The sequence below is a fragment of the Hermetia illucens genome, chromosome 3, assembly GCF_905115235.1.
Source record: "Hermetia illucens chromosome 3, iHerIll2.2.curated.20191125, whole genome shotgun sequence".
NCBI classification, from domain to species: Eukaryota; Metazoa; Arthropoda; class Insecta; order Diptera; family Stratiomyidae; genus Hermetia; species Hermetia illucens.
The window spans coordinates 161963471-161990568 of NC_051851.1; the positions used below are offsets into that span (position 1 = coordinate 161963471).

Sequence of the window (27098 nt, forward strand, 5' to 3'; positions counted from 1 at the left end):
TTGAGTGTAGTCTTAAGTCCCCATTCATAAGCCTAAGTTTTGGTCAAACATGTGGAAATTGAGACGTTGTTCTTTCGCGAAATGGTACGCAAGGACGGTAAAATATTTGTCTGAGCTTTCTTAATTTATTTGAGTTTAAGTCGATGTTGGAGAGGCGGTTATGGAAGTGGCTAGAATAGGAAAGTCAAGATTTTTTCACCGACTTGTGTATCGAAATCATAAATGAATAATAAAGTTGGAAAATTGAGTCCATTCAGGGTTGACTGTGCTTAAATACAATTACCTCTTTATTAGCCAGTTTTGAGAGGTGAGAGATAATAAGGAAGTAGGGGAACCTCAAGGATCCGATGCACCTTCCTGAACTGGTTAGCAGAGTGATATACCGACGCATCCCAACGAGTACTGCGATGGAACGCTACTTTATTACTGGCCGACCTGAGCCTCTGACGATGACCAAGTTTCTAAAATAAGCTATATGACTCTCCTGGTAGTTGGCACGACACAACTCGGGTTGATTATTTCATCATCCCTCAACCCTCGAGTTCATCCTTATGAAAATGCTGTTGCTTTGTTTTTAATCTCAGTTCTTTTGTTAATGACAGGTAATCAGAGCGTGGTCGTCCCTTAATATTTAAGATGTCCTTTCTCATCACTGGAACAGCATAAGAAGATGTTCAAAGCTCGGTTTCTTAAAGTAATTGAAAAATTAATCTGAATTTAATACAATATTGAAAAAATCCCACCATCTTATGTCAAAATATAAAATATATTGAAAACATTATCAACTTATTTTCTACATTAATAAGAAAACACACTGCGAAATACAAAAAAAAAATGGGAGCACATATCTTACGTAGATAAGTTAAAAAAGCAAAGATAAAGAAAATATAATAGAAAACTTAAATATGAAGCGATGGTGATTGTGTTCACGTTAAAACTCATCCAAGTCTCTGGTTAAATCGGCTAACATTTCCATAAATAATTGGGACTTTTCTCCTGATTCCGTACTAGCACTAGGCGTTTTTTGAGCGATGTTCTCCAGCATAGTTGATATTGCTTTATTCACGCCCTGAAATATACAATTGGAAGTTGAAATAGTGCCAATATCGGGGTTATTTGTGTATATTTTATTTATAAGAAGCTTCACAGTCCAATTGAAGCAAAACTTCCGGCTTGACTGTTTTAACTTTTGCTTTATTTATGTTTCGGACCACTTCAGATCCCTTCTTTAATGAATTGTGAAAGGAGCCAGATTGAACCGAAATTTTACAAATGGAACCAAAAGTAAAACAGCACAGCCGGAAATATATTTTACTTATTTACCTGGGGCCATTCTGCCTTGAGTAATGTGAGAATCCTTCCATTCAAGTAATCGATAGTCATTAGGTTTGCATTCACTAGAGCTTCCAGCAATTGACTAAGGCTGGAAAACGAGTTCATGTTGTTCCCTAACATGTGGATATTGAACCTGGTCAATAGCCCACTGAAGATATAATCTGGATAGATGGACTGAATTAGTGAAAAAGGCATCATAGGGGTTGAGACTCATCCTTACCTATATTGTTTCCTTCGTTTTCATCTAAGTTACACATCGAGACATCAACAAATTCCTTAAGAGCATCACAAGCCCAAATACAAATAAAACTGTCTATCAATTTATCACTTATAATATCACAACGATTTTGAACTGAAATTTTGAATAGACGTGATTAGTATCCAGGAGGAATCCTCCCAAGGGCTTTGATATTTAAGCTCCTCCACCAAATAATTCATCCTTGAGTACTCATACTTACTTAAATTTTGTACTAAATTCACCGTCATAACTCCCGCCAGCCTATTCATGGATGTCGGCAACGTCTGTCCTATTAAACATTTACGGAAAATCCCGCAAAATTCGATTATTTCATCGGCATTAAGTACGAGAGGTTGTGTTATTGAAAAATGCAAAATATACTGGAGCTTTTCGAAAAGTTTCGATGGTGCCGGTTGGAAAATGTTTATTTTTAATATTGTTGAGGTTTGTTGCTTGGAGGTAGCATTTTTAAGTATCTTCTCAGCGTCGGCTGTAATATCCTTGGAATAGAAGTCGATATTTTGCAGATTGGACAGACGCCAATCTTCAGTTTTTGATTTGCATTTCTGTATGACTAATGCTGTGCATGTTCGTTTGATGGCGTCGAGCGTCTCTTTGGGGAGGAGGGCGTCTAGCGCTTGCTGGAAGGAAAGTACAGAATTGGTAACAGCAAAAGACGCTTATGAAATATTCACCGGTACTTACCTTCACTCTTGTCTCAATCATTTTTGGAATCCTCTCATCCCATGATTGCATTGCTTTTTGATGAGTGTGGGAAAAAATCTTGTACATTTCGTTTGAGACTTGTTTCTGAAAAAGATTGAAAAATTAAGAATTTAAGTGTGAAAGAAAAAAATTTATGGTAGCAGACGATTCACGTTATGCGGTTTAAAGGCAAAGTATGGGTAGCTGGTCTCGGATTATTTGCAGGATGGCTAAGGGTCAGGGTAGAAATTGGGGCCTACTACACCTAGCAACCAATATTAATGAAATCGTAACCATTGAAAATGGGAATTATTTTCAATTTCTTCAGCTATGTAAACCATGATATGTCAAGCTAGATTGGGAACTTCAAGGGCTACACCTTGTTGTTATATGAGGTTAAAGGGAATATCGAGCGGGGGTGCAATTTGTTGTGGTTTTACATCCTCTCGACCACAATATTCGGATTTCAAGTAATATTGTGTCCAGATCTCTGTCTAGATTTCCGCACTAGCTAGCGTAACATCTTAACAGCACGCCTCAATGGGAGCAGCGGAAAAAGACGAGTTGAATGAAATGCCTCCATGAAAATAAGAAAAAGTAGTGGATAACGGCGGACAATACTTTCACTGGTATTTTCATTTTTATTTTTTTTTGTGAAATAAAACATTAATTTTCTCAAAAAAACCGGGAAAAATGTTCAAAAGTCCTAATCAGCTATACGAATTTGGAGCGATGAAAAAGGACAAATTACACAATTGTAACCCCTCGATAATTATCTACCTTATCATGGTGAGTGAGAGGAGTGAGGAAGATCCTCTAAGGTCCTGCTGAGACTAAAGTCTTGCCTTCAGGTAAACCACCTTTTGGCGAAACCGGGAAAACCGTCTCTAAGCAAACCGTCTCCCGTCTTCGGGCAAAACCGCCTCCGACAAACCACAACTCACGCGCTATGCCAAGGTTGATGGGAAAGTAACGACTAAGGAAAAACTGAAGCTCTCAACTCAACAGACAGCAAAGAGTGTTCGATCGGCAACAGCTGAGTCTTCACTGGCCCCCAAGGCTATCGGAATCGATGGAACACATCAGCCATTTATGGTACTGAGCAGCGCGAATGGCTTAGGAGGAAATTCCTCTTAGTTGTAAGGATCGTATCCCCCCAAAGTATTAAGCTTCATTTTGATTTGGTAGGTGTATACCATAAAATATAACGGCTTAACTATCTGGACGAAAACACGAACGGCTCTGGCAGCACTGAACCTTCCACAACGATATGTGGGAGAGTGCGTGACTAACCCTGAGGAGAGTGTCTGAGCTGTCATCATTCGGAAACTGCTTTCTCTGACTTCCAGAAGAGATGTGTAATGGTGCTGAGGATTTAGTGTCTAGAATAACCTCAACACTTCCACCTGGATGCAGTAAAGCAGGAGAGGCAGATAAAATATACAATATCGGCGTTCTTGAACTGAAGACATTTATGTACCTTATACAAGGACATAGGTTATTGTTGAGGAAGTCAGAGGCTTAAACTTGCGATATGCTGACCAGTTGTATGCCAATGGAAGTGATACAAGTCTCTCTCGCATGGTGGTTCCAAAAGTCCTCCAAACTATCTTGATTAGCGACCTATGTGATGGCGACACCACAACGGTCAAACTAACCATAAGAAGTCAACAGAAAGATAAAGAGATTCTATGCAGCTCTGCTTACTTCCCTTATGACGTAAACGAAGTTCCTATTCATCAGAGCTATCCCATATGCTAAGACCGAAGCCTAGGGGTTGGGATGTTAACGCTCACCGAGTCTGTTGAGGGAATATTAACATACAAGAGAAGACCGAGACTATTAGGATATTTGGTAGGAACCGAAATGCAGATCCTCAATTTTGGTAATGAACCAACTTTCTTTGATGGGGTTAGATGGGAGGTCATCGACCTCGCCGTGGCATCCTCTGACATGGAAGTTCTTGTCAGAAAGTGGAGGGTATCCAACGATATAACATTCTCATATCACAAGCGCATTGATTTCGATATAGGCAGGAATTCATTTGCAACGGCTCCTTTTCGGAATCTGCGCAAGGCAAATTAGGCGACGTACAAAACAAAACTGAGTGCCCGAGTTTCGAAAAGAGCTGTCCACCCAATACGCCAACCATTGCGGAACTCTGATTTTGCAAAACTGAATAGTACGATATTATCGTATGAAAAGTCCACGCCAAAAGCTTCGGATACTTTTGGGACGTAGCAGTAGTACTGCCCCGAATCGAGCCAGCATAGAGAACGAATGAATCTCCCATGTTGCCGCCAAGTAATCGCTGTATGCATCTATATATTTTTATACACTTCATACATATTGATGAATTGCGTTTATTTATTGCTACTGAAGATTGATGTCTGAAATTTACTCAATTGCAGAATCGGTAATTATGGATTTTTGCCGATTCTAGCCAACACAAAATTGAATAAAGGTCGAGTCGAGGATAGAGAAAGTGGTCTGTCTTAGTTTCTACACTGGATAGATTGCTCACTAGTTAGCTCCAAGTCGATTCTGACCGATCGAGTGGAGAAAAATCCACATACTGGTCGGATGGAAGTCTATTGAGGCAGCATGTTTTAGGGGTTGCCCACGAGCAGGGGTTCTCTCTCCTCTGTTATGGCTCCTGGTATTGGGCTTGCTGTGGGTTTTGGAGTATACTAAGTTCTTCGCACAAGGATTTGCGGACGATTTAGCCGTAATAATTACCGACAAGTTTGCGGACACAGTATTGGACCTCTTGAATGCAACTCTGCATGTAATCCACAGTTAGTGCTTCCACAACGGACTCACGGTGAATGTTGGTGATTGGGGCAGCTACACGCTATCCACCCTATCAGCCAAACAGACAAGTATTTGGGAGTTTATCTCGAGCTAACCTGAAAGCATCATATCCAGGAACAAAATCAGAAATACTTCAATAGGTAAGACTTGGGTACTTTCACCACAACGGATTCATTGGATATGTACCTCCATAATAAAACCCATTTTGATATATGCATGCATTGTATTGTGGCCGAGGCTGAACTATGCTAACAGAAGGAAGCTGCTGGCATAGATTCAAAGGCTCTATTGCCTAGGAGCAATGAAAACAACGCCGATCGCGGCAATCAAAGCTATCCTAAATCTACCCCTCATTCATTTGGAGGTTGAGCGAATAGCAGCCAACGACGCATCTACCATATACGATACCACTGGCGACCAATCATATGATCATGCATGCATCTGGAATTCCTTGACAAATATCAGATGGTTCTGACACCGACTGATCCAAATTCGTCCTAGAAAAAGAGAGAAGAAGTTTTTTGATATTACAGGTTTAATAATTTTCACTGAAAGTCAGTACGTCTGTAAAAGATTGCACCAGCCCAACGATGTCCCTATGCCAACTTAACAATCACCTTCCATCTGAAGGACATGTTCCCCACTCAGCATCGGCTGCGTTACGGACGATTGTCCTACTGTCGCTGCATTAGCACCACCGCACGCTTCCTCCTGCGCACCATCGACGCCCGACACCGCTGAACCGCAGGCTACACCTGCGGGGGGATACGGGGTTTTCCCGATCTCATGTCACCCGAGCAGCCCCCCGCTGAAGGTTGCCCCGCCAATGAAACAACTCTCCGTGTCAAGGTTAGCGTACTCCACCACTTCCCACAAAATTCTGGTTTAGATCAGAAACAAGGCCAACTAAACCCTGTCACCTCTCACATGTGTGAAGCTGACGAAGGACAGCTCTCCAGGTCGAGTGATAACTTCCTTCAAAATGACGTATTCCTACGACTTCGATGCTATCGTCCAATCTTCCTTTTGCCCGCAAATGGTCTTCGTCAAGCATTATCAGAGGACTAAACTTCGAGAAAATGTCCGGCTCGCCCGCATGCCTTGTCGAACTTAAATGGTTTTCGCAACTTTAGATTGTTTCACCAAAATGTGAGGGGCCTAAGAATCAAGCTGTCGGTTTTAGCATTCCACATTACGTCTCTGCATTTCTGAAACCTGGGTGGATGACAGATTCCGAGCGCCTCGAAGATTACTTTGCCTTTCGTTGTGAAAGAGACTACGCTGCGCTTGGCAAGACAATCGGCAGAGGTGCCCTAATAACTGTTAAGTCCCCTCTACGTGGCGAAATCATCATTTTCCTCCTCCTCCACCTATAATTCTGTCACCGTACGAATCATTCCGTCAAATGTATGCTCCTTTATTATATCCTGTGTATATTTTGCTTGCCTCAGCCCCCATTCTCTATACGAGGATTTCTTCGACAGATTACTCCTAATCGTTTTGTTCCCCACACCTTCTTTCGTCCTCTGTGGTGACTTTAATCTTCTTATGCTCTCCTGGCCTATTACTCCAAATCTTTCCTCCCTTCCTAATAACTCCTCCCACATCTTCCTTCCTTTGAGCTTTCATGTACAACCGTGCCACCGTTCAATTGAACCTTTCTAGTAGCGACTTAGATCGTACTCTTGATCTTTTCCTCTCTAACCTTCCTGTGTGTTGCCTTTCCCAATACCTTCATCCCTCTCTCACGTTGCCTCTGAGTTTGGTGTTCAGATATCGCGACTCCATTCCCCTGTCGTGCGGAAGCACAAGGCGAAAGACGAACTTCGAAGCTCTCAACCACCTTACGCATACCACCTTATCTGTTCGTTCATCTGCGGATGACAATACCTCAAAGCCTATTCATATACGGAGAAGCATCTTCCAGGGGGATTCGTTGAGTCCCCTTTGGTTTTGCATGGCACTGAACCCTTTTTCATGGCGACTGAATGGTGATAGAGGGCATGGTTTTGCAATAAAATATGGCTTACGTTCTAAGAGTGAGCTGACACACTTGATGTACTTGACGATGACATCAAGCTATATGCTGGTATTGATGACCAGCCATCATATTCGGCTGGAGTTTGGATTAGAGAAGTGTCGATTCCAAGCCATCCGCAAAGTTCATCACCAGCCGCAAGCCGGAGATAGAATTGGTGATCTCCACATCCAAGCTATGACCGAGACACACTTATACACACGCTTACACAAATACCTAGGAATTCTGGAAGGAATCCATGCTCGAGTTGGTGATCTCAAGGATGCTTTGCCGTCTGAATTCTTGCGACGTGTAAAGCTGGTACTGAAATCGCAACTCTCGGGGAAGAATAAAATAAGCGCCATGAATGTATTCGCTATCTCTTTACTGGCTTATCCATTCGGAATATTGCCGTGGACGAAGACCGATCTGGAAAAGTCCAGCGGCAGATATGGACTACTATGTCCAAATTCCGAATGCATCATCCAAACTTTGCCGTAGAGCGGATGAACCTGCCTCGTGATATCGGAGGTAGGGGCGTAGTTGATGTGGAAGCACAACATCATCGCCACGTCGACTCGCTACGCGCTTATTTTTACAGCAAAAAGCAGGCGAGTCCCTTGCATGCGGCTTACTGTATGGTAGACTGTGGACTGACTCCACTTAACTTGAAGAATCGACCCTTCAATCCTCTGAGTAGGATGAAGTCGGACCAAGAGCGGATCGATGAATGGAAGTCGAAAGCAATGCACGGTAAACACGTGAATTGTCTTTGGCAACCATTTGTTAATTAACATTTGTCAAACAGATGGCTATGTGCTGGACAGCTCTTTGCTGAGACGGAGGGGTTCATGAGTGTTATTCAGGATGGCGTGATCGCCACCCGGGCTTACAAAAAGCTCAAAATGAAAGAATGGATGGAGAACGACTAGTGCAGAATGTGTGGTTCGGCGTTAGAGACGCTGGACCATCGATTTTCTCGTTGCACTGCTATGGCACAGGTGCAATACACCACCAGGCATAATGCTGTATGTAAGGTGATCCACCAAAACCTTGCGTATAAGCATGGGCTGATTACGGGAGCATGTCCGGTTTACCGATATGAACCGCAAGCAGTACTTGATATGTCTGCTTACGGCATGTATTGGGACCGGTAAGTTCTAACTGATCGGTACATTCCACACAACAAGCCTGACGTGCTTTTAGTTGACAAGAGAGTTATTCCGCAAATATTATTGATGTTGCTATCCCCCTTAATAGCAACATCGAACGGAAATACGTGGAGAAGAAGGTGAACTATGAGCCACTGGCTCGGGAAATAAAAGAAATTTGGCGGCTCGAACGGATTGTTGTAGCTCCCATAATATTGTCAGCTGCAGGTATTGTACTTAAATCCCTCACGACTTCCCTTGATGTCCCGGGACTCTCACACGGTCTGGTTCAAATCATGCAGAAATATATACAGAATGGTGCTCCATGTTATGGGGAGTTCTTGACGGATCTCCAATTGGCCTACCACCAACGCCCCTTTAGCTTTTAAATAGGTAGGATCTAAATGCTTGGCACTTAGTACTAGTATTAGGGAAAATTCGACATCTGTCGACACTGTGACAACTCGGAAAATAAAATAAATCTATTCCGGCAGCCAAGCAGCGTTATAAGTACTAAACATATCAAGGAAGTTGGTATGGAACTGCCACCAGTTGCTGTTGAGGCTTGGTTGACTAGAGGATACATTTTTGATTTGGGCGCTAGGAAGCTGACAGACTGGCTCACCAAGCGTCTGGAACCATAATGTTGGGGCCAGAGGCAGCTTTGAAGTGTGAAAATGCAAGGATATTCCGAATGAAGAAATTTGAACTACTTCCGGCCCGGGGTCGCTAGATCGGCATTTTTGTTGTCCCTTAATAAGTGGGATCTACCTAAGGAACAAATTCGAATGGTTCTCTCGGTTACATGTAGCCAATGTGAGGAGAAGGAAGAGACGACCCTGCACTTCATTTGCAGCTGCTCGGCCTCCTCAGATCTTAAATGAAGACACTTCCGTAAAGTTTTTTTTCAATGAAGAATCCGATTCGCATAAGCCTGCGAACACCACAGATGGGAGGCCATTAAATAGGCGATTTCCGGGAATAATACAATGGGCGTAACATAACGTCTGAGTGCTTTGGGGTTGCAGCTTCAAGCATAAACTAAACTAAATTAAAACTACACATAAATCATTTATGGCCAATTGTACCAGAAAAATGGATTACATCATACAAACTGTTAGCTTTTTGGTGTTTACTGGACCTTCCCTAAAAGTTTTGAATGGAAAAAAGTGCAAAGTGCACGGGGTGAGACCATAAAAACTATTTCAATAAAAAGGCGATTACGGACATGGACATGTTTCACCCTAATAGAAAAATTGTACCCTCATCCCCTTCCATCGACATCAAAGTGAAGTTAATTGATCTCTTAGCAATATCACTCGCGTGTCCATGTGTGGGAGGACATGTTCAATTGAATGTTCACAATTTCTATTTTCCATCCCAGGTTCGCATTTTTTCATTCCAAACAACAAAAAACGTGGACAGCGACGACAAAAAGATTTATCCAACAATTAAAAGTTAATCAAGTGTAGAATGGAGAACGAAACAGGAGTAAGCAAAGAAGCAGAACTTGATTTCAAGGATTCGTTCCCAGACAAAGCAATTAATTACCCTCCGGGCGAATACCAATTCCAAATGTTTACGGTGTGAAATGTTTGTGTGGGCGATGGAACTTTACACTTAGTCGAGGGGGGATGAAGAGCGTCTACTTGTAATAATCGTAATTGAAAGCATATTGAGGATGGTCATGATGGCTAGACTGCCTTTGGAGGTCTTTTAACTTTTTGCCTCGATTCTTCCCGCTCACGAAGCTTGTTTCTAATCAAGTGAATAATTGAACAGAAAGCAGGACCACCTCCTATAGTCCTACTGTCTTGTCGGCCATCGCACTAAGCCCTGAGTGTTTATAAAGTAACCAGCTGAAGTCAGAAAGAAAGTTAGATAACGTAATCAAGCATGAATGTTTTATCAACTCAATATTTACCAATTCGACTGAATCAATTCCAGCAACTTGAACCATTGCATTCGCCTTGGACGGTATTAGAATTTCAATTTGGAAATCCTTGATAACGGCCGACGTTGTGCGCTCGATAACGAATTCAACAATTTTACGCACCGACAGGCTTTGCGAATGCAAAAAAGCCTCCGATAGTTTTGTTTGCGTATCGTCCGCCATCACATATTCGTGACCCGTTGTTGAGGCTTCAGAGATTTTTGTTGTTATATGTCGATAGCGGCCGGTACGTGATAGACTTTTGGAGAATTTAGTGGGCATAATCGAGACCCGAAAATCTGCGAGAAACGAACAAACTACATTAAGGATGTTTTCCAGTAAAGGATCAAACAAGGATTCGGAGCTGAAGCCTTCGTGTGGGTGTTGCAAGGATTGCAATGCATTCAGTTGTTGTTGCTGCTGTTGGCCATGTTGGTATGATGTAACTGCAAGTGGGATTGGATTTGGGTGATGCTCTGTGATGTTAGCTATGTCTGTGCCGCTGGCTATCTCCTGAACTTCAAAGTTCATGAAATCGAACAAAAAGCGTCGATTCTGCCGATACTTGTAGTAGTCCTCAGGTAAATGGGGATTATCAAAAAGCCACCCCAATGATGTTCGAATGATAAAAACGGACGTCGGACGCATGTGAAGGACTCCAATAGATTGCTGAACGTTCGATGTGAGATTCATGTATAACTCGTAGAGCAGCTGAACTACTCGACGATAGTAAGCGAGCCTCAGGGTAACATAGTCGAGCATTGAGAGGTATTGCACAATCCAGGGAATCGTGATGATTAATTTCCTCTCGGTAATGGACTTTCTGAGAATGGCCATTATATCAAACAATGGCTGGACCTGAAAATAAAGGAATGGCAATGAAAAGAACGAAATGAATGAATGGGAAAATCAAATGTGATATTCTGTGTTTCAAGCGTGCCCCGGGAACAGGATATGCTTCTCAATAGTACGCTCTATCTTTAATCTTTAATTCATCTCAAAGTTGGAGCCTGTATTCTACGCAACGTGCATTTAGCTGAGGGCTCAATTTGCCAATCGTATTTCTTTCGTATTAATGACTTATTACGAATTTTAAGCAGTTAATTAACTTTAATGAATTCCTGTTCATATTAATCGTTAAAAATTATTCATCAATTCGGTTGAATTGAGCATGCAAACATATCCTGTCGGTAAATAAAAAGCGATGAAAACATCCTTACGGATGTTGAGAGCGTGCTTGCATTTTTTCCTGCAATTTACTGACCATGTTCCGTAGTTGAATTTGTCGATCATCAACCTGGGAATTGTGGGCACCCTCATATGTGTACGGTAGAGTTTCAGCCAAACCGAGGAACTTACTCAGTGTCCGCATGGTGGCTAGAGTCTCGGGACGAACCTGAAATTAAATATTGATTAAAATTTTTCTCCATTTAGTTTTTATTGTAGAGATATAAGTAAACAATTTCAATTTATCGTGTGCAGTTTTGCGGAAGAAGGTGCAGATGCCATGATACAGCGCATTTAGATCAGCTCCATGGTCATTGGGCTTGTATCCTGGGAAGGGATATAAATTCGCATGTCATTTGCTGATGTTTTGTAAAACCGAAGGATACATTGGATTGTTTATCTTTCACGGAGCTTCAATTTACACATTGTTGCATTCATTTCGAATCGAAAGGATATTGGTTGCACTTAGGACTAATTGAAAGCTTTGAAGGATTCATTTAGTTTGTAGAGCTTCATTGTTATGTACAATATTTTATCGGATATTTAATTTAAGAAACCTTTTAAGTTCTGTCTTGTCATTGACTACGACGTTATATGTATGAGGATATGCTGACCTATTACATACTACAGTTATTAAAATCGGTTCAATGTTTGTTTGTCCGTCTGGCTGTCTGTCTTTTCCAGCTTCCAGCTCTCCTGGCATGGAAGCATTTTTCCAAATATACAGGGTGCGGCAGCATAATTTCCTTTTTTAAAATGCGCGCCACTCAGTTAGTTGATGTCATAGCGGAGCGCTAGTGGTCTCGTTCAAGAGTTCAAGGATACTGTAAAGTTTTGTCCCGACACGGTTCGGTCGCCATCATGCGTTGGAATAGTGAGGAGCGTGCCTTTGCCGTTGAGGTTTACTTTTCAAGCGGATGTTCGGTTATTGCAACACAGCGTGCATTTCGGAATCGCTTTAATTTAGCCCCGTTGGCTCCCGTCCCAGACCGCAAATCAATTGTTACATGGGTCACTACATTCAACTACATTCAGACAAACTGCAAGTGCGACAAAAGGAAGAACTGGAGTCCCTCGGCCCGTTAGATCATCTGAGAACATTGAAGCAGTGAGAGCGTCAATGTTGCGATCGCCACGGTGTTCTGCGCGCAAACACGCATCTGCCCTTGGACTATCCGATCGTTCTGTGAGAAGAATTCTTCGTGATGCTCTTCATTTTCATCCCTATAAAATGGCGATAGTGCAGGAACTTTCAGAACGTGACTTCAATTCTCGGATGAACGCGTGTGAGCTTCTTCTTGATGTCGTTCCCGAGGGTGCTTTGTTTTTTTTAGCGATGAAGCCCATTTTCATTTGTGTAGGTCTGTTAACAAACAAAATATGCGCTACTGGACTGACACCAACCTTCGAGAATTGCATCAAAAGCCTTTTCATTCACCCAAAGTCACAGTGTGGTGTGCAATTTCCTCAGCTGGAATTATTGGTCCCTGGTTTTTTGAGGAAAATGAGGTTACAGTGACAGTGAATTCGGACCGGTATGTAAACATGCTACAGAATTTTTTTTCCCACGGCTAGAAAATTTGGATCTGGGGGACACTTCCAACAAGACGGTGCAACAGCACACACTTCAAGAGCATCGATGGCTGTTTTGAGGGAACACTTTCCAGAGCGCCTTATCTCAATTAGAGGCGCTTTGGAATGGCCGGCACGCTCTCCCGATCTGTCCCCTTGTGATTTTTTTCTATGGGGTTTTTTGAAATCCCGTGTTTATGTGAACCGTCCAAGAACCCTAAGAGATTTGAAGACCAACATCCAAGAAGAAATTGCCAACATAACACCTGCTATGCTAACAAGAGTCAAACGCCAGAAATCGGTTTACGCAATGTCTGGAGAATGGGGGACGTCACCTAACAGATTTGATCTTCAAAATAATGTAAATAAAAACTTTATAAATGTACCTACATTATAAAAAATAAATAAATATTTTCCGATGCAGACAATAGTTTTTATTGAGTTTTGAAAAAAGGAAGTTATGCTGCCGCACCCTGTATTTTCCGGTGCTAGTGTTCTTCCCAATGTCTCTTCTAGACTCTTCCTTTCCTCAGCAAATCTAGGACAATGGAAGAAATCATGCTCCGGGTCCTCCGAAATACCGTCGTAGCTGGGACAGTTGGGTGAGCTGTCCAGTTTAAACCTCTAGAGAATTTACGGTAACCGCCATGTCCCGTGAGAAACTGCGTGAGTTCATAGTTTATCTCACCATACGTTATCTGCGTCCACACCTTGATCCTGGGAATCAATCGATCCTTTTTTTCTTGTTCCCACTGTTGCTGCCACATGCTTAAGGATTCCTCCTTTTCGGCATTTTTCATTTGCGGATCAGAGGAAGAATTGGGTCCATCATAGATGCGTGCCATCTCATCGGCCAAAATGTCGACCGGCATCATTTCGGCTACTGCATAGGCCGCTTCGTCCGAGATGTTTCTATAACCACAGCACACTCTTAGGGCGGTCTTTCTATACACCGCGTTCATCTTTTGAGCATTGGATGAGGTATGCAATGCAGTTGATCAAGTTGGCTCTGCGTAAAGCATCATAGAACTTACCACTCTAGCTGTAAGCACTCTACGAGTCCATCGCGGGCCTCCAATATTTAGCTATAACTTTGTTAGTAACCGTACGCTTTTGATCAAAATTGGGGATAACATGCTCTATACTATTTATATTGTTACAAATAACCCCGGGAAAAACATAAGGAGGGCGTTTAGTCAATTCCCCTAAAAATATAATGATATGCTATTATTGAGCAGATATCGATATGGAGAGTATTTTGAGGTAAACACTGAACACTGTACAGACGCAGCTTCATGATTTATTTCAGATTTTTCGGTTGTGTAGTTTCTGAGAATGGGTCACACCCCCCTTTTGCATGTATGAGGACCCCACCTTAATCTCAGCGTAGAAAAATGTAACTCAATGCATGTCTGGGCGTTCAAACTTTCCACCTTTTCACCGAATTTCGTGTCAACCGGTATAGCCATTTCTGAGAAAAGTGCGTGTGACAGGCAGACACGCGGATGGGATCATTCCTGAGGCATGGAAAAAACAAAGGTTAGTGTTGTTGTCTAAACCTAGTAAACCTCCTGGTGAACCATCTTACTACACGCCTATGTGTTTATTCGACACTATAAGGAAAATGTTGGAGAGAATAATCTACAACAAATTGCTCCCGGCTGTAGAAAGTCTGGGAGGCTTGTCAGGCCGAAAATTCGGCTTCCGTACGGCCGAACTTAAAGAAGCGGGGCTTTCTTCTGTGGATTAAAGCAAGCTGGTGGCCCTAGTAGGGCCCACATTGGATGCGGCAGATTGTTTGGTTAACGACAATGGGCGAAAAAGCGTAAAGCCGACATATCTATAGTGGGGAATTTTTGTATTACTCCACACTAGGGCCTTCTCCCACAGTTTTCGTCTGAATTAGGACCGGTAAGTTAAGTCAAATGAAGCCCGCTCCGCCCATTGAAATGCTAAGAACGTGCGAGAGAGACTACTTCGATGGTGTGGACACTTAATTCGCGATGACCAAGATCAGTCTGCCGCCTGACCAAACAATGCCTTCGAACAAACCGCCTTCGAGCAAAGCGTCCTCATGCAAATCCAAGCCCTCAGGTTGTACCAAGATCCAGGCGCAAAAATCGCTCGGGGCATCTGCGCAAACCGAAGCGATCCCCTGACAACATAAACTCATCAGCCCAAAAAACAACAAGGAAGGCATTATCAGCCAAGGCTGTCGAAGCCAATGGCGGAATCTTGTAGGACGACACTAATCCATCAGGTTAAAATAAGGAGCGGTGCCAACAGGTCAGGGTGAAACTCCTCCTAGTTGTAAGAACTTCCTCAATCCAAGGTATTAAGTTTTGATATGAGTCGGTAGATGTATGCTGTAAAATGTAGTACTGCTTCTCTTTCAACGAATTGTGTGGAATGCGTAACTAACCAACCCTGAAAAGGATTTCTAAGTTAGAATCGTTCAATAGGTGCTTCCTTTGAATTTCAGATGAAGAGAGGAATGCCGTTAAAGCTCTGGATGTTGCTAGGTAGCAGAGCAAAAGAAGGAGTTGATAGGCCGAGAACTTTCCTTAGACCCCGTGTATTGTGTTAACATCCGCTTCGGTTAGCATTCCGGTTCTTATACAGGCTTGAGATCATCGAGTTACAAAAATTGACCCTTAAGGCCAGTGTAGAGGTCACACAGGCCACGGCATATTCATCTAAAGCATAGACGACGTGCAATAATTTTCAAATTAATTTGCAGTATCTCACCTGCACCTCATGCAGGAGTGATGGGTTGTTAAAGAGAAAATTAGGGAGTTAAACGTTCGAATAAGTTCAAAGGCTCCTTTGCTTATTACTGGAGCTAACTGCGGTACTTTACTTATGGGAAAACATGAAAATCTTAGCAAGACGTTAATAGTACACTGTTTCTCAAACTACCGCATAAAAAAAGTGGGGCGGGGGTGGTCTTAGCTATATGTAGTCAATGTCAGGAAGTGAAGAAAATGACGCTGTGTTTTATAGGCAGCTGTCTGGTCCACCTGAGGCCCGAAAAGAAGATACCTTAGAAAGGTTTTCTTCAAAGAAGAATCCACGCGCCCTGTGCCTCTGGAGGGCCTTAAGTAGGGGATTTAGGAAACAGTAAATAGAATGGGTCTAACGAAAGGCTTGAGTACTTGGAGTTGCAGCTCGTCCCACTAAAGTAAACTTAAAAAAATTATAATAATAATCGTTGCGAACCCTTTGAGTTTAAACCTAGACCTTGGGTCATAATAACCGCACTTTTGGGGATATTTCCGAAAGAGACTGATGCACATAGTCGCGTCAAGTGTGAAATCGCGCATGTGCGCAATGAGGCTTTTGCCCCGTACAGAACAAATTATTATATTCCAATATTTGTAGATGAAGTATGATAATAAATGGCGACTGAACCTCTACACAAATCATTTTCCTCTTGTAAATATAAGCCACCGATCGCAACGAGCTGACCCCGCTTGTGAGCGGGACAAAGGCTGAAGAAAAAGAAGAAGATATATCAGGTAACGTCGATAATTCTCAGTGAAAACATGGTTGTCTTTTTTGTGTATAATGAGGACCTTATTCCACAGCCTAGGAAAATAAGGATCTTTAAGGCTCTTATTAAGTTTAACATTCGGGCCAAGATTACCAAGTAAGCCCTCATGTGAGGAAGGCATTCGGAGGAGTTATGCAGCAGATGTGGGGTAGGGTGTACTCAGACAGGGGTAACAAGAGGAAGGAGATAAATTATACGCCGAAGAAAAATATTTCTCGGGTAAATCACACAATAATTGAGGCGGGTCAGCTGAAGAGCCTACGATCATGTCGAAATTGTGAAGAGGGGGTGTGGGTAAGGCTGCGGGTGTTAAGGATGTGAGACCATAAGGGCTTGAAGTTTCTGCATATGAATTGACGAAGTGCCCACGACGCTGGGCAGAAAATCCCCTCCTTAAGCATCAGTGAAGAGGTCAGAACAGTGAAATGAACGCTGTGTCTGAAGGATCTACGTTTTCCTCTTACTGTGAGTTTCAGGATCTCAAAGGTAAACTAAGATGAGTTGGTGGGCAAATACTCGGGTAAGAAAAAGGAGTAATAAGGAATCAGATTCAATACCATGTCAAAGGTGTCGAGGGTTCGTTAAGGGAGTGAGTATCAAATCGCAGATGATAGTTGACAGAGACCCGTGCGATCCATATAGCATTGTATACATCATTGAGCAAATGGTTTGGCTATGTCATCTGGGTTGACTACAGCTCCCTAAGTAAGGTTAGTCTGAACATTCGCGTCGAGAAATGACCCATAGCCAGACAGAAATAGAAATGGTTTGATACGGTAGACAAGATTTTAAAAACCTCATGACTCTAATGGGCATGATCCACACAAGCTGACACCCCTACTGGACAAGACAAAAAGAGAGAGGAGTTTTGACTAGCATTTTTTGTTGAACTAAGGAATGCTTGGTAATTTAAGAAAGATATTGACAAAAGGTTTTCCTTTTCTTCTTTACTATTTGGTGATATTTTAGTTACAATCCCATTGTTTTGTTGTCTTTAGAAATGTCTCTTAGACCCAAGGGTGATTCTAGAACCGCCTGCTGTAATTGCCAACTTTGAAACTCTGTGCACTAAACAGTTGAATTTGTTTACACTATAGGTTAAATAGTTCACATTTTAAGGAGTGACGAAAATTGCATTTCGGTCTACACTCTCGGAATGCACTCTCCCAAGATGGCCGACGAGTGGGTCGCCCCAAGGGCACTCGGCGCAGAACAGTAGAGGAGGGGCGTGAGCATCTCGGGAAGTTGTGGGGGGAACTGAAGCGCATTTCAGGTAACCGCAAGCGATAGCGCGTAAGTGTCGTTGACGCGCTATATCCTAACAAGGGGTGAATGTCAAACATATATATATATATATAGGTTGGTCTCCGAAAAGTTAACTTTGGCTCAACGTAGGGGATTGACTTCATCCGGAAGAAGATACCAGAATTGCGGCCAACGTACTGTCCTCTCAATATATTGGATATAATGGGGAAACTACTCGAGACGCTCGTGAAGTTAAGTTTGACTTCAGGAAAATTGTCGCGAAAACAGCATAGTTTTAGAGCGCAGCGCTTTAGGATTGATGCGACTGAGGATGTAGTCCAAGCGGTCATAAAGGTCATACAGCTACTGTGCATTTTTGTAGGGTACACCGACGTGCTGGAAGTGTTGTTCCGGGTTACGTCTTGCAGTATTGGGGGGATGGGTTCGTTGACCTGATTTGGACCACTGCTGACAAAGATGGCAAATCTGCAACTAACCGGCTGATGGCCAACATCAGAGCCCCATATTCAGTAGGGGTGGTCTGTTCATGAATCTGGTTCAGTCGTCCTTCTCTATAGTTCTTAAATGTTGGCTAGTAACTTCGGTAAGAAGATGCACCATAAACGTAGGCTCAACGGTGGAGAGCTTCGCGAGGAATGATTGACAGCCAGATAGTCCCAGAACCAGCGGTACCGGTGACAGGAAAAGTTACTCCAGTAGCAGTAACAGTCGCTTGTGAAGGAAGGGCCTCCACTTTCAGTGCGTGGCGGCAGTTTTCGGAGAGCGAACCGAGATGTAGATGAACTACATAATTTATCAAAGACAATTGATCATGGCGCAGTCAAGGGAACGGTGAGGTTCACTATGGGCTAATTATGCTACTTAGCGGTCAGGTCATCTTCTGCATAAAGTCGGCAGATTGACGAAAAATCGGCGGTGGCAGGTTTTTTGACCTCTGAAATGCGTGACAAAGCGTCTGCAACTATATTGACGTTGCCCGATACATACTGCATTTTCTAAGTAAACAGGCTTATGAATTTCAGGTACCGAAGTTGTTGAGGAAAAGCTTTGTCGGGTTTTGAAGAGTACGAAGGGTGTGCATATTGCCGTTTTCGGAATGTCTTTTGAAGCTACCGGGATTTTATTTGGCTAAGTCCAAGTTCGTGAGGACACGGCAGTTAGTGAGGTTGTGCGCAAAGACGTGGATGAGTGGTATGGGATAGCAGTCTGGAATGATTTGAGCATTCAGATGTCTTTAATCGCCATATGGTCTCCATTCCCCGTTGGGCAGTGGGATCATGTGTAGTGGAGAAGACCAGTAGGTATTAGTTGGTCTACGTATACTCTGCATTCGAAGTATGTTAAGTTCTTCCTTAGCAACAACGAGCGTTTGGGGTGGTAATGAAAGATATGGGAGCCAGTAGTGCGGACGTGATGCTGTACATGATGCTTAGCTGGCAGGGAGAGACTAATTTCGGTTGTCACATTGCTGTATTTTTCCTTTTAATTGTACTTCTTCAAAAATGATAGAAAGACTGACAATAGAACAAGTTGCAAGTTTTCTTGAAGGTTACGGGGTGAACGTGCACGGGCTGGTACACTTCTTTGCCTTGTCGACAAAGATACGATGATACCAGCAAATTGCAGGATTCGTTGAGGTCTCCGACGCGCGAATTCGGGACCTACCTCCCAAACGCAAAGCTCTCACTGTTGCTGTTAGCCTAGAGACGATAGCCGCGAGAGTGGCACCGTCTGCTGAAAGTTGGTAATTTGGCCCGTGGCCTCCCGCGATACTTCACTGACCACGGGACGCGCATGCGCCTCGTGGATTTTGCCAGCGGTGTTCGCTAACACCTCCAAAGATCCGGAGTCCGCACAGACCAAGATGGCTTGGATGCTCTTCGGAAGCCGCTGTAATTACAGTACGAGCACGTCGGCGATGAACCCAATTAACTCCTCCTCTCCGCGTGATTAAATCCCGTGGCGTCAATAGTGATGTCCGCAAGCGCAAACTGCGTTTCCAATTGGCAGCCAAAAGGGCCTCCGGGTTACGTAGTCAAAACGGTGGCACCCGTACCGCCACTGTGGCCACGGAGGATGCGGAGGTACCGGAGCCGCCTGCAATGCTGTTGTTGTATGACATTACGAATCTAAGCTACATTTACGAGCGAAGAATCCTCCGAGCCCAACAACGAGCGGAAAACGGGAAAATTTATCTGCACCACAACCGAAGCGGAACCACTTTTTTCGTTTCTATAAAAAAAACTCAAAGAAGACGTTCTAGTCATTATAAATCCTATTTAATGTCGTTGTACATACCACTTGAACGTCCAAAAATCTACCTACACGAAACCTTAAAAAGAACAAGGGATTCGAGTAACTTGACTGTTTTGTTAATCAATCGGTCAAATCTTTTTTAAGATGTGATCTCAGATGTGCCATTGGAAGTTGGTTTTCCTCAATTGGTTATACATAGGAAGAAGGATCAAATTGTGGATGTTTTTTGGTGTGCAGCCGAGTTAACTATTATCATTGTTGTGTGTGGCTAATTATTCTGCTTTCCTCTATTGTGTACTCCTATAGCGCGTCAAGGCGGATTAAGGTGTACCTCTGAACTGGGCAGAATAAGATCATTCTATTGTATGGGCCAAACCGAATTGTTGCATTTCTTGGCTACTGGGGAATTGGTCGCCATATGTCCCAGAGGTTCGAAAATTTGAAAGGGAACCATGTTTTTTGGTAATTTTACATACATTAGGGTTTCAAGCCGACTTTCTCTGGTTCTACCAATTTTATCTTTAAGGAATTTTTTCCTGTCTTATGCAGATTTTCCCAGATGACGCAAATTCTGGTAACCTTTTATATGTCTAAATTCCTGACAGTTTAAGCATTGGATAGGTCCTCGACTGTAGTGAGGGTTTTCGACCGTTATGTATCTGTCTATGAATAGATTGGATTTTGAAGTCGAAGATGCTTGCTATTAGACCTTCCATACTTTGAAAGGGACACCCATTGATAAAAGGCACTCTCTGACAGAGGTCATAAGAATTCCAATTCTTCACTTCTAACTTTCCCGGCTATAATAAAGATCCAGGTTTTATACTCACGTCCTTTTCATCTTTACAAAAGTTGTCACGCTTGTCACATTAGCTCTTTAGCGATGCAGTAACCTTTCAGATTATAACTTGCATCCTTCAACACCCTCCCAGAAGAAATGCCAGCAAAAAGGCAAACTTCATTCCGTTTTATGCCAAAATAAATTTGCATAGCTAAGCCGTGCATATGCTCACAAAAGGACCATAATCCTTGTAGTACTTGAGATAAAATTCTCTACAATTTTGTATTAGTCTACCAGTGACTCCAGGGGGAAACTGTCCAAAAGGACCACACGTAAATGAGAATAATTCATCTAATGAGCTAACACCAGAAGTCCTCTCAACTAATAATATTTATTTATGTGCAACAACCAGCTAGGCTCCTAGATATAATGTGGGAAAGTTCCGTTTGACTTCTAGCTGGAAATAGTAAAAATCCTGCTTGAATTTAATCCGATTTTTGACCACTTTTTGCGGGAACCTACTTCACGGGGTTGTGTACACTGGAGGGAAACTTTATGCACTCGTAAAGTTTAAAGTGCAATTTTCTGTTCGCGTTTTGCAGCGGGAGTTTAATTAAACGTAAATATTGGACCATTTTTAATGAAACTGTTCAGGGGAAAGAAATTAGTTGGGGTCCATAAATGAATATTACCCGGACGACTTGGAACTGCTAAAAAGTTAAATCAAGCTCTGGAAACTATCAAAAGAAGTTCGTGGAATATGAAATGCATTTTATGAGTAATGAAATTACGAATTGGAGAGGGAAAATTACTTGCATGCCAGGACATAAGGTAGATGTTGACCAGACCGTTATCCAACGTAAATGGTCAAAACTAAGAGGGATTCATGCAGGATGCCTCTTATATACATAAGAATTAAGATCCATGCATATAAAGGGTACGAACTACTCATCCATATTAAAACAACTTTTTGCGCTCACAAAGATAATTTACGTAAAGAAAAATGATGAAATATACTTTCCGACTTAACATCAAATACGAAATTCAAATTAAACCAGCAGACATTGGACTCGTCCGTTCCGCAAAAACTTTTACCCAACAGATGCTAGAACGGGACGCAAAGTTCCGAATTTCTCCTTGTGCAACTTAGAATTATCATCCTGAAGTCCTCCAGCATAAGTCCTTTCCGACGAATTGCATATCTCAGCAATAATTCACGACATTGAGAGGGCTTTAAGTAGGATTAAAATACGTATAGCGTCATCATTTCATATCCGAAACCTCCCACCCCCATCCCTCCGGCTTCCACCCTGTCCTGGGAACTTTGCAATAGCATCTAATGAGCACTTCACAAGAGATGATGTATGGAAGCAGGCGTTGAGGAACTTTGATAAGGTTAGGTGGAAGATGCTTGAAGGACACCGAGATGACCACACACAAAATATGGATAGCACTCGCCAAATATGAATATATGAATAAGGTCCCTGTATGTGATGCACGTGTAAGTTAGCTGAATGCTTTAAGGTAGAGATAAGTCGGAAACAGGATCCCGGGACACATTCTGCAGCTAACACGAGGACCATGCTGGGGGGAGCTGTGGTTTTGTACTTTGCCTTGACTTAATATGGACAAGCTGTTTTAGAACTTAATTCTCTCAAATCCACTTCAGAACAATATAATTTGGATCGTGTAATTAAGATGCGAACAAGGACTTGGAAATTCGAGGAGGTCTGTGGGATAAGTATAACAAATCCTTCGGGTTGTTCAGCTCAAACACATGTTGGGTACTTTTTGTTCCGGTATGTATCTAAAGATTCCAGATTATGTGTATAACCTTTATTGAAGTCCATGAGTGGAGTTTTTGGTCAGTTGAGACAAAGGCAAAGGTATTTAACGTTGAGTGGATAATAATGAAAATATATTCGCATTATAATATTTAACATCATTTCGGCTCCTTTCTTAACCTATCCTAGAAGAGAGCTGTTCAAAATGGTGAAACGCATGAATAGCCAATTCTCGCGGTTATTATTCAGATTGGTTGACACCCATTGTAATCCTGAATATTTAAGGATGTTGAAGCCAAAGGGAAGGGTGAAAAACGTGTCAACCCATTCTTCTACAAGGAGACGGCAAACAAACTTTGCTGCCGTAGAAACAAGTGGATCTTCCAACATACTCACCTGTTGTATGCTTATGGAAGTCCTAGACCTCGCTTCTGCCTGGTGTTTAACGACCCATGTGATGGCGCCACTACAACAGTCAAATTAACCATAAAGAGATTCCTTGGTGCTGGCTTATTTTCCTTACGAGGTGGACGAAATTCCTATTGGAAGATTCATTAGCGCTAGCCAATATGCCAAGAGCAGAGGCACCATATTTGTTTGCTGAGTTCTAACATCAACACGAGAGGACCGAGACTACCAGAACATCTGGTAGCAACCGAACTGAACATCCTGATAATGAATCCACTATCTTAAATGGGGTCAGGCAAGAAGTCATCGACATCACGGTGGAATCCCGTGACATAGCTCTCACATCACAGGCGCATTGATTCCGATATGGCTATGGATGCACTTCAAACCGCTCCGTTTCGAAAGGTAGGGATGACAAATTAGGCGATGTGCAAAACAAAACTGAGCGCCTGAATCGCGATCCCTGGGAGGCACATCAAATCCATAGTTAAAATTTAGAAGCCAACTCAGAGAGAAGAACAGTCCCACTCAAAATGCCAAACAAAGAGAAAGCACCACGGTGGAACCCTGATTTGACAAGACAGAGGAGAACGACAAGGGTACTCCTAAACGGCACTCTGAAGTCTGATTCAGTTATTGAATGGAATCGATACAAAGAGACTCTAAAGAAGAGCATGAAGTCGGCTAAACTTTTGAGAAGAGACTAATTCGCTGGAGGCGATTCCGAAGTTGAAGTCACTCCTAGTGAGAGAACGTCGTCACCAATTGGGTAACCTACGTTTATAGAGGGGGAGGTACACGGAAAGCGATAAATAAATAGCAAACTATTTGCTCCAAGTACACTTCCAAGACAGCATCCAAAATCTCATTTCATAGATACAATAAATCAGTTCATATAGGATGCATACACTCCTGGGTAGCCACTTATCTGCCCAGTAGACACATGTATCCTTGGAAGCAGCAACAGCCCTATTCACGATGACTTGTGACGCGGCAAGACCGTATGGAATCGGTCTGCTGTTAATCAGTTGGATCCTTCACTTACTCGAGTGAAGCAAGATCTGCATATTGGTCGTCAGGAGGCTCTGATGTGCACATATGGTTTCCAGATTTGTCCTTGATAAGATCTACCCCTTCGTAATCATCAAGAGAGAAGAATGGTCTATAAATGGCTCAATGACGTTCTCAGAAAACCCGATTGTGGAACTTGCCCGACTACTTCGTAAAATCTTATCTTTATTGGTAGCAGAAGAATTTTTACGACAAACGAAGGGGTTACACCACTCGAATCTATTCTGGCAACCGGGAAGCACCATCAGCACTAAGTAACAACAAACAGCAAGCCAGTTGGTACAGAGTTGCCACCAATTGTTGTTGAAACCTTGGCAACTGAACAAGACATTCCTGATATAGGCGCCAATTGAACATCGCTGGTAATGTTAAGGCTAACCGACTCGGTCGTCGATGATCTAAATCCACAATGGTGGGATCAGAGCCAGCATCTGACCATTTAAAATGAAGTCTGTTCTGAGGGATGCAATAGCAATACTTTATACCACTACTACATGAAAACAAGTCGGGAAACCGGACGCTGGGCGCTTCAAGTATGAAAGGTTTTGTGTATTTCTTTTATAAAGACATTTGAGTATGAATTTGTCCCATTAGTAGGTAACACGTAATATATGAATATATTATGAGAGAATATCCACCTTCGGGTGATATTGACATTCAAAATCTTGAATTTCTAAAGTGACAACTTTGACCTATTATAACTTTGTTAGTAATAGTGCGATATAGCCTACATTGCTACGAAATTTCGTGATTCTAGGATGAACTTAAGGGGGGTTCTGCAATCAATTGCTCAAAATTACAGTGATACACTATTATTAACTTTATTTGAAGGAATATCGGTATGGAAGTTATTTCGCCGTTATTAGCCACCATATAGTGGCAGCCTCTAGATTTGTTTCAGATTTTTCGGTCGGGTAGTTTCTAAGAATGGGTCCGTTAAAGAAATGATCACTTTCAACTACCCGCACTCCCCACCTTTCCCATAAATGTCAAAACTAGGACCGTCTTCGAAAAGTACTAACCGAGACCTTTAATTTGATACCCCACTTGACTATATTTTATGAAAGAAAATTAACACCCCTCCCTTTTGTATGTAAATTCGACGCAAAAGGATGTAACTCACTATATGCGAGAGCGTTCACAGTTCCCACCTTCCTACCAAATTTGCTATAACCGTTTTCGAGAAAAATGCTTGTGACGGACGGACAGACAGTAAGCCGATTTTAATTTTGTGTTTAGACAAAATCTTAAAAAGGGGAAGAGCCTACAGCCCGTAAACCCGAGGAATGGACAAAGGTGGGCGGCAAAAAGCGGCAGACGGCGAATAGGAAGATCCGGCCGGAAAAAATCATTATTTCCAAGTAAGGAGATACTCCTACGCCGACATCCTTCGGAAACTCAAAGCCGGTCCGGAATTGACAGACCCGGGAGGCAGTGTCAGTTGTATCAGGTGTACGCAAAAGGGGGATCTGATGCTAGAGCTAAAACAATCTAGCGAGAAGACAGTGGATAGTTTTCGAGTCCGGGTGAAAAAGGTGCGAAGTGAGCAAGCGGACGGGGAAACTCGAAAGCAGCAGATAATAATCGAGTGCAAAGACCTAGACGAGGTCACATCACGAAAGAATATATGTGCTGAGCTAAGGGAACAATTCAAACTTATCGGAATAGAAGAAAGTGCCATCAAAAGGATAAAGAAGGCATATGGAGGTATACAGACCGCTATTATTAGCTTGCCGGTGGAATCAGGGATTACACTGATTACTGCAGCTAAGATAAGGATAGTTAAGGTCGTCTGCCGACTTAGTAAGCAAGTATCTTTTAAGAGATGCTTCAGATGCCTCGATTTTAGTCACTTTACAGCAGCATGGACTAGTGCGCATGATAGGTCGAGAATGTGCAGGAAGTGCGGAGAAGAGGACCACCTTATCAAAGACTGCCCGGAGGATCCATGATGCATGTTTTTCAAAGGGAAAAAGGGAGTGGACAACCGGCACATTGCAGGTGGTGGCAGGTGCCCGGCATATAGGAGGAAGCTGAATCATAGGGTCAAATGAGGTTCATACAAATGAACCTCAACCATTGCAAGGCAGCTCAAGATTTTCTCTCGCAAACCAATCGAGAGTAGAATGTGGACGTGGCGGTAATATGTGAACTGTACCGAAATTACGTTGGTGTACCGTGGGTGAAAGACTCATCGGAATTCGAATCCCGGCGACATGGGCGGGGGAGCAAGCCATCCAAGACATAATGGTATTCCCAGGAGCCAGCTTTGTACGGGCAAAAGTCAACGGCTTCAATATCTACAGCTGTTATGCTCCTCCTAGTGCAACATTAGCGCAATATGAGGAGATGCTAGACGCTAGGGACTGCAGCCCCAAAATCATCGCCGGTGATTTCAACGTGTGGACCTTAGACTGGGAAAGTCGAGTAACAAACACTAGGGGCCAAATCTTGCTTGAAACCTTCGTGTAGCTGGACATCGTACTACCCAACGTTAGATTCGTGCCTACCTCAGTACCTTGTTAGCAAGAGGGATCGTCTGGCGGGTGAGTGAACACTACACCAATTGTGACCACTTGGCCATCGTTCTCGATATCAGGAACGGAGGGGGCGACAGTCGAGTGAGCAACAGAAGTGGAAACTCGAAAACTCGGAAGAAACATTACTGGCGGCTTTAGAAGGAGGTTACGACCCGAAGGAAACGGCGTCAGAAAGAGCGAGCCAGTTATGTTAACGGGTAATTGTGGCATGCGACTCTACAATGACGCGACGGAAGTTTCATCACAGTAGAAAATCAAACTACTGGTGGAACTAGGAATTCGCACTATTGAGAGCATCGTGCCAGCGAGCAAGGAGGCTTCACCAAAGGACCAACGGGAAGTTAGAACATACTACGATCTTCGAAGTAGCCTTAAGAAGGCTATATAGAAAAGTATGCTACAAGCAGTTGTGGCTTGAAGCAAATAGGAATCCGTTGGGCGCTGCTT

At 42.8% G+C, this 27098-nt stretch overlaps 1 protein-coding gene across 1 annotated transcript in view; it reads right to left on the minus strand.

The window, feature by feature from the left end:
- Positions 1-747: 747 nt before the first annotated feature.
- LOC119652697 (protein disks lost) overlaps positions 748-27098 on the minus strand; it is a 534030-nt gene continuing 507679 nt past the window's right edge. The window contains exons 7-13 of the mRNA XM_038056976.1: positions 11458-11589; positions 10185-11051; positions 2279-2383; positions 1794-2214; positions 1556-1687; positions 1324-1496; positions 748-1069 (exon numbers count right to left, since the gene is read on the minus strand). Of these exons, the coding sequence (XP_037912904.1) occupies positions 932-1069; positions 1324-1496; positions 1556-1687; positions 1794-2214; positions 2279-2383; positions 10185-11051; positions 11458-11589 (1968 nt within the window). The 3' untranslated portion in view covers positions 748-931. The remainder of the gene's footprint in view (positions 1070-1323; positions 1497-1555; positions 1688-1793; positions 2215-2278; positions 2384-10184; positions 11052-11457; positions 11590-27098) is intronic.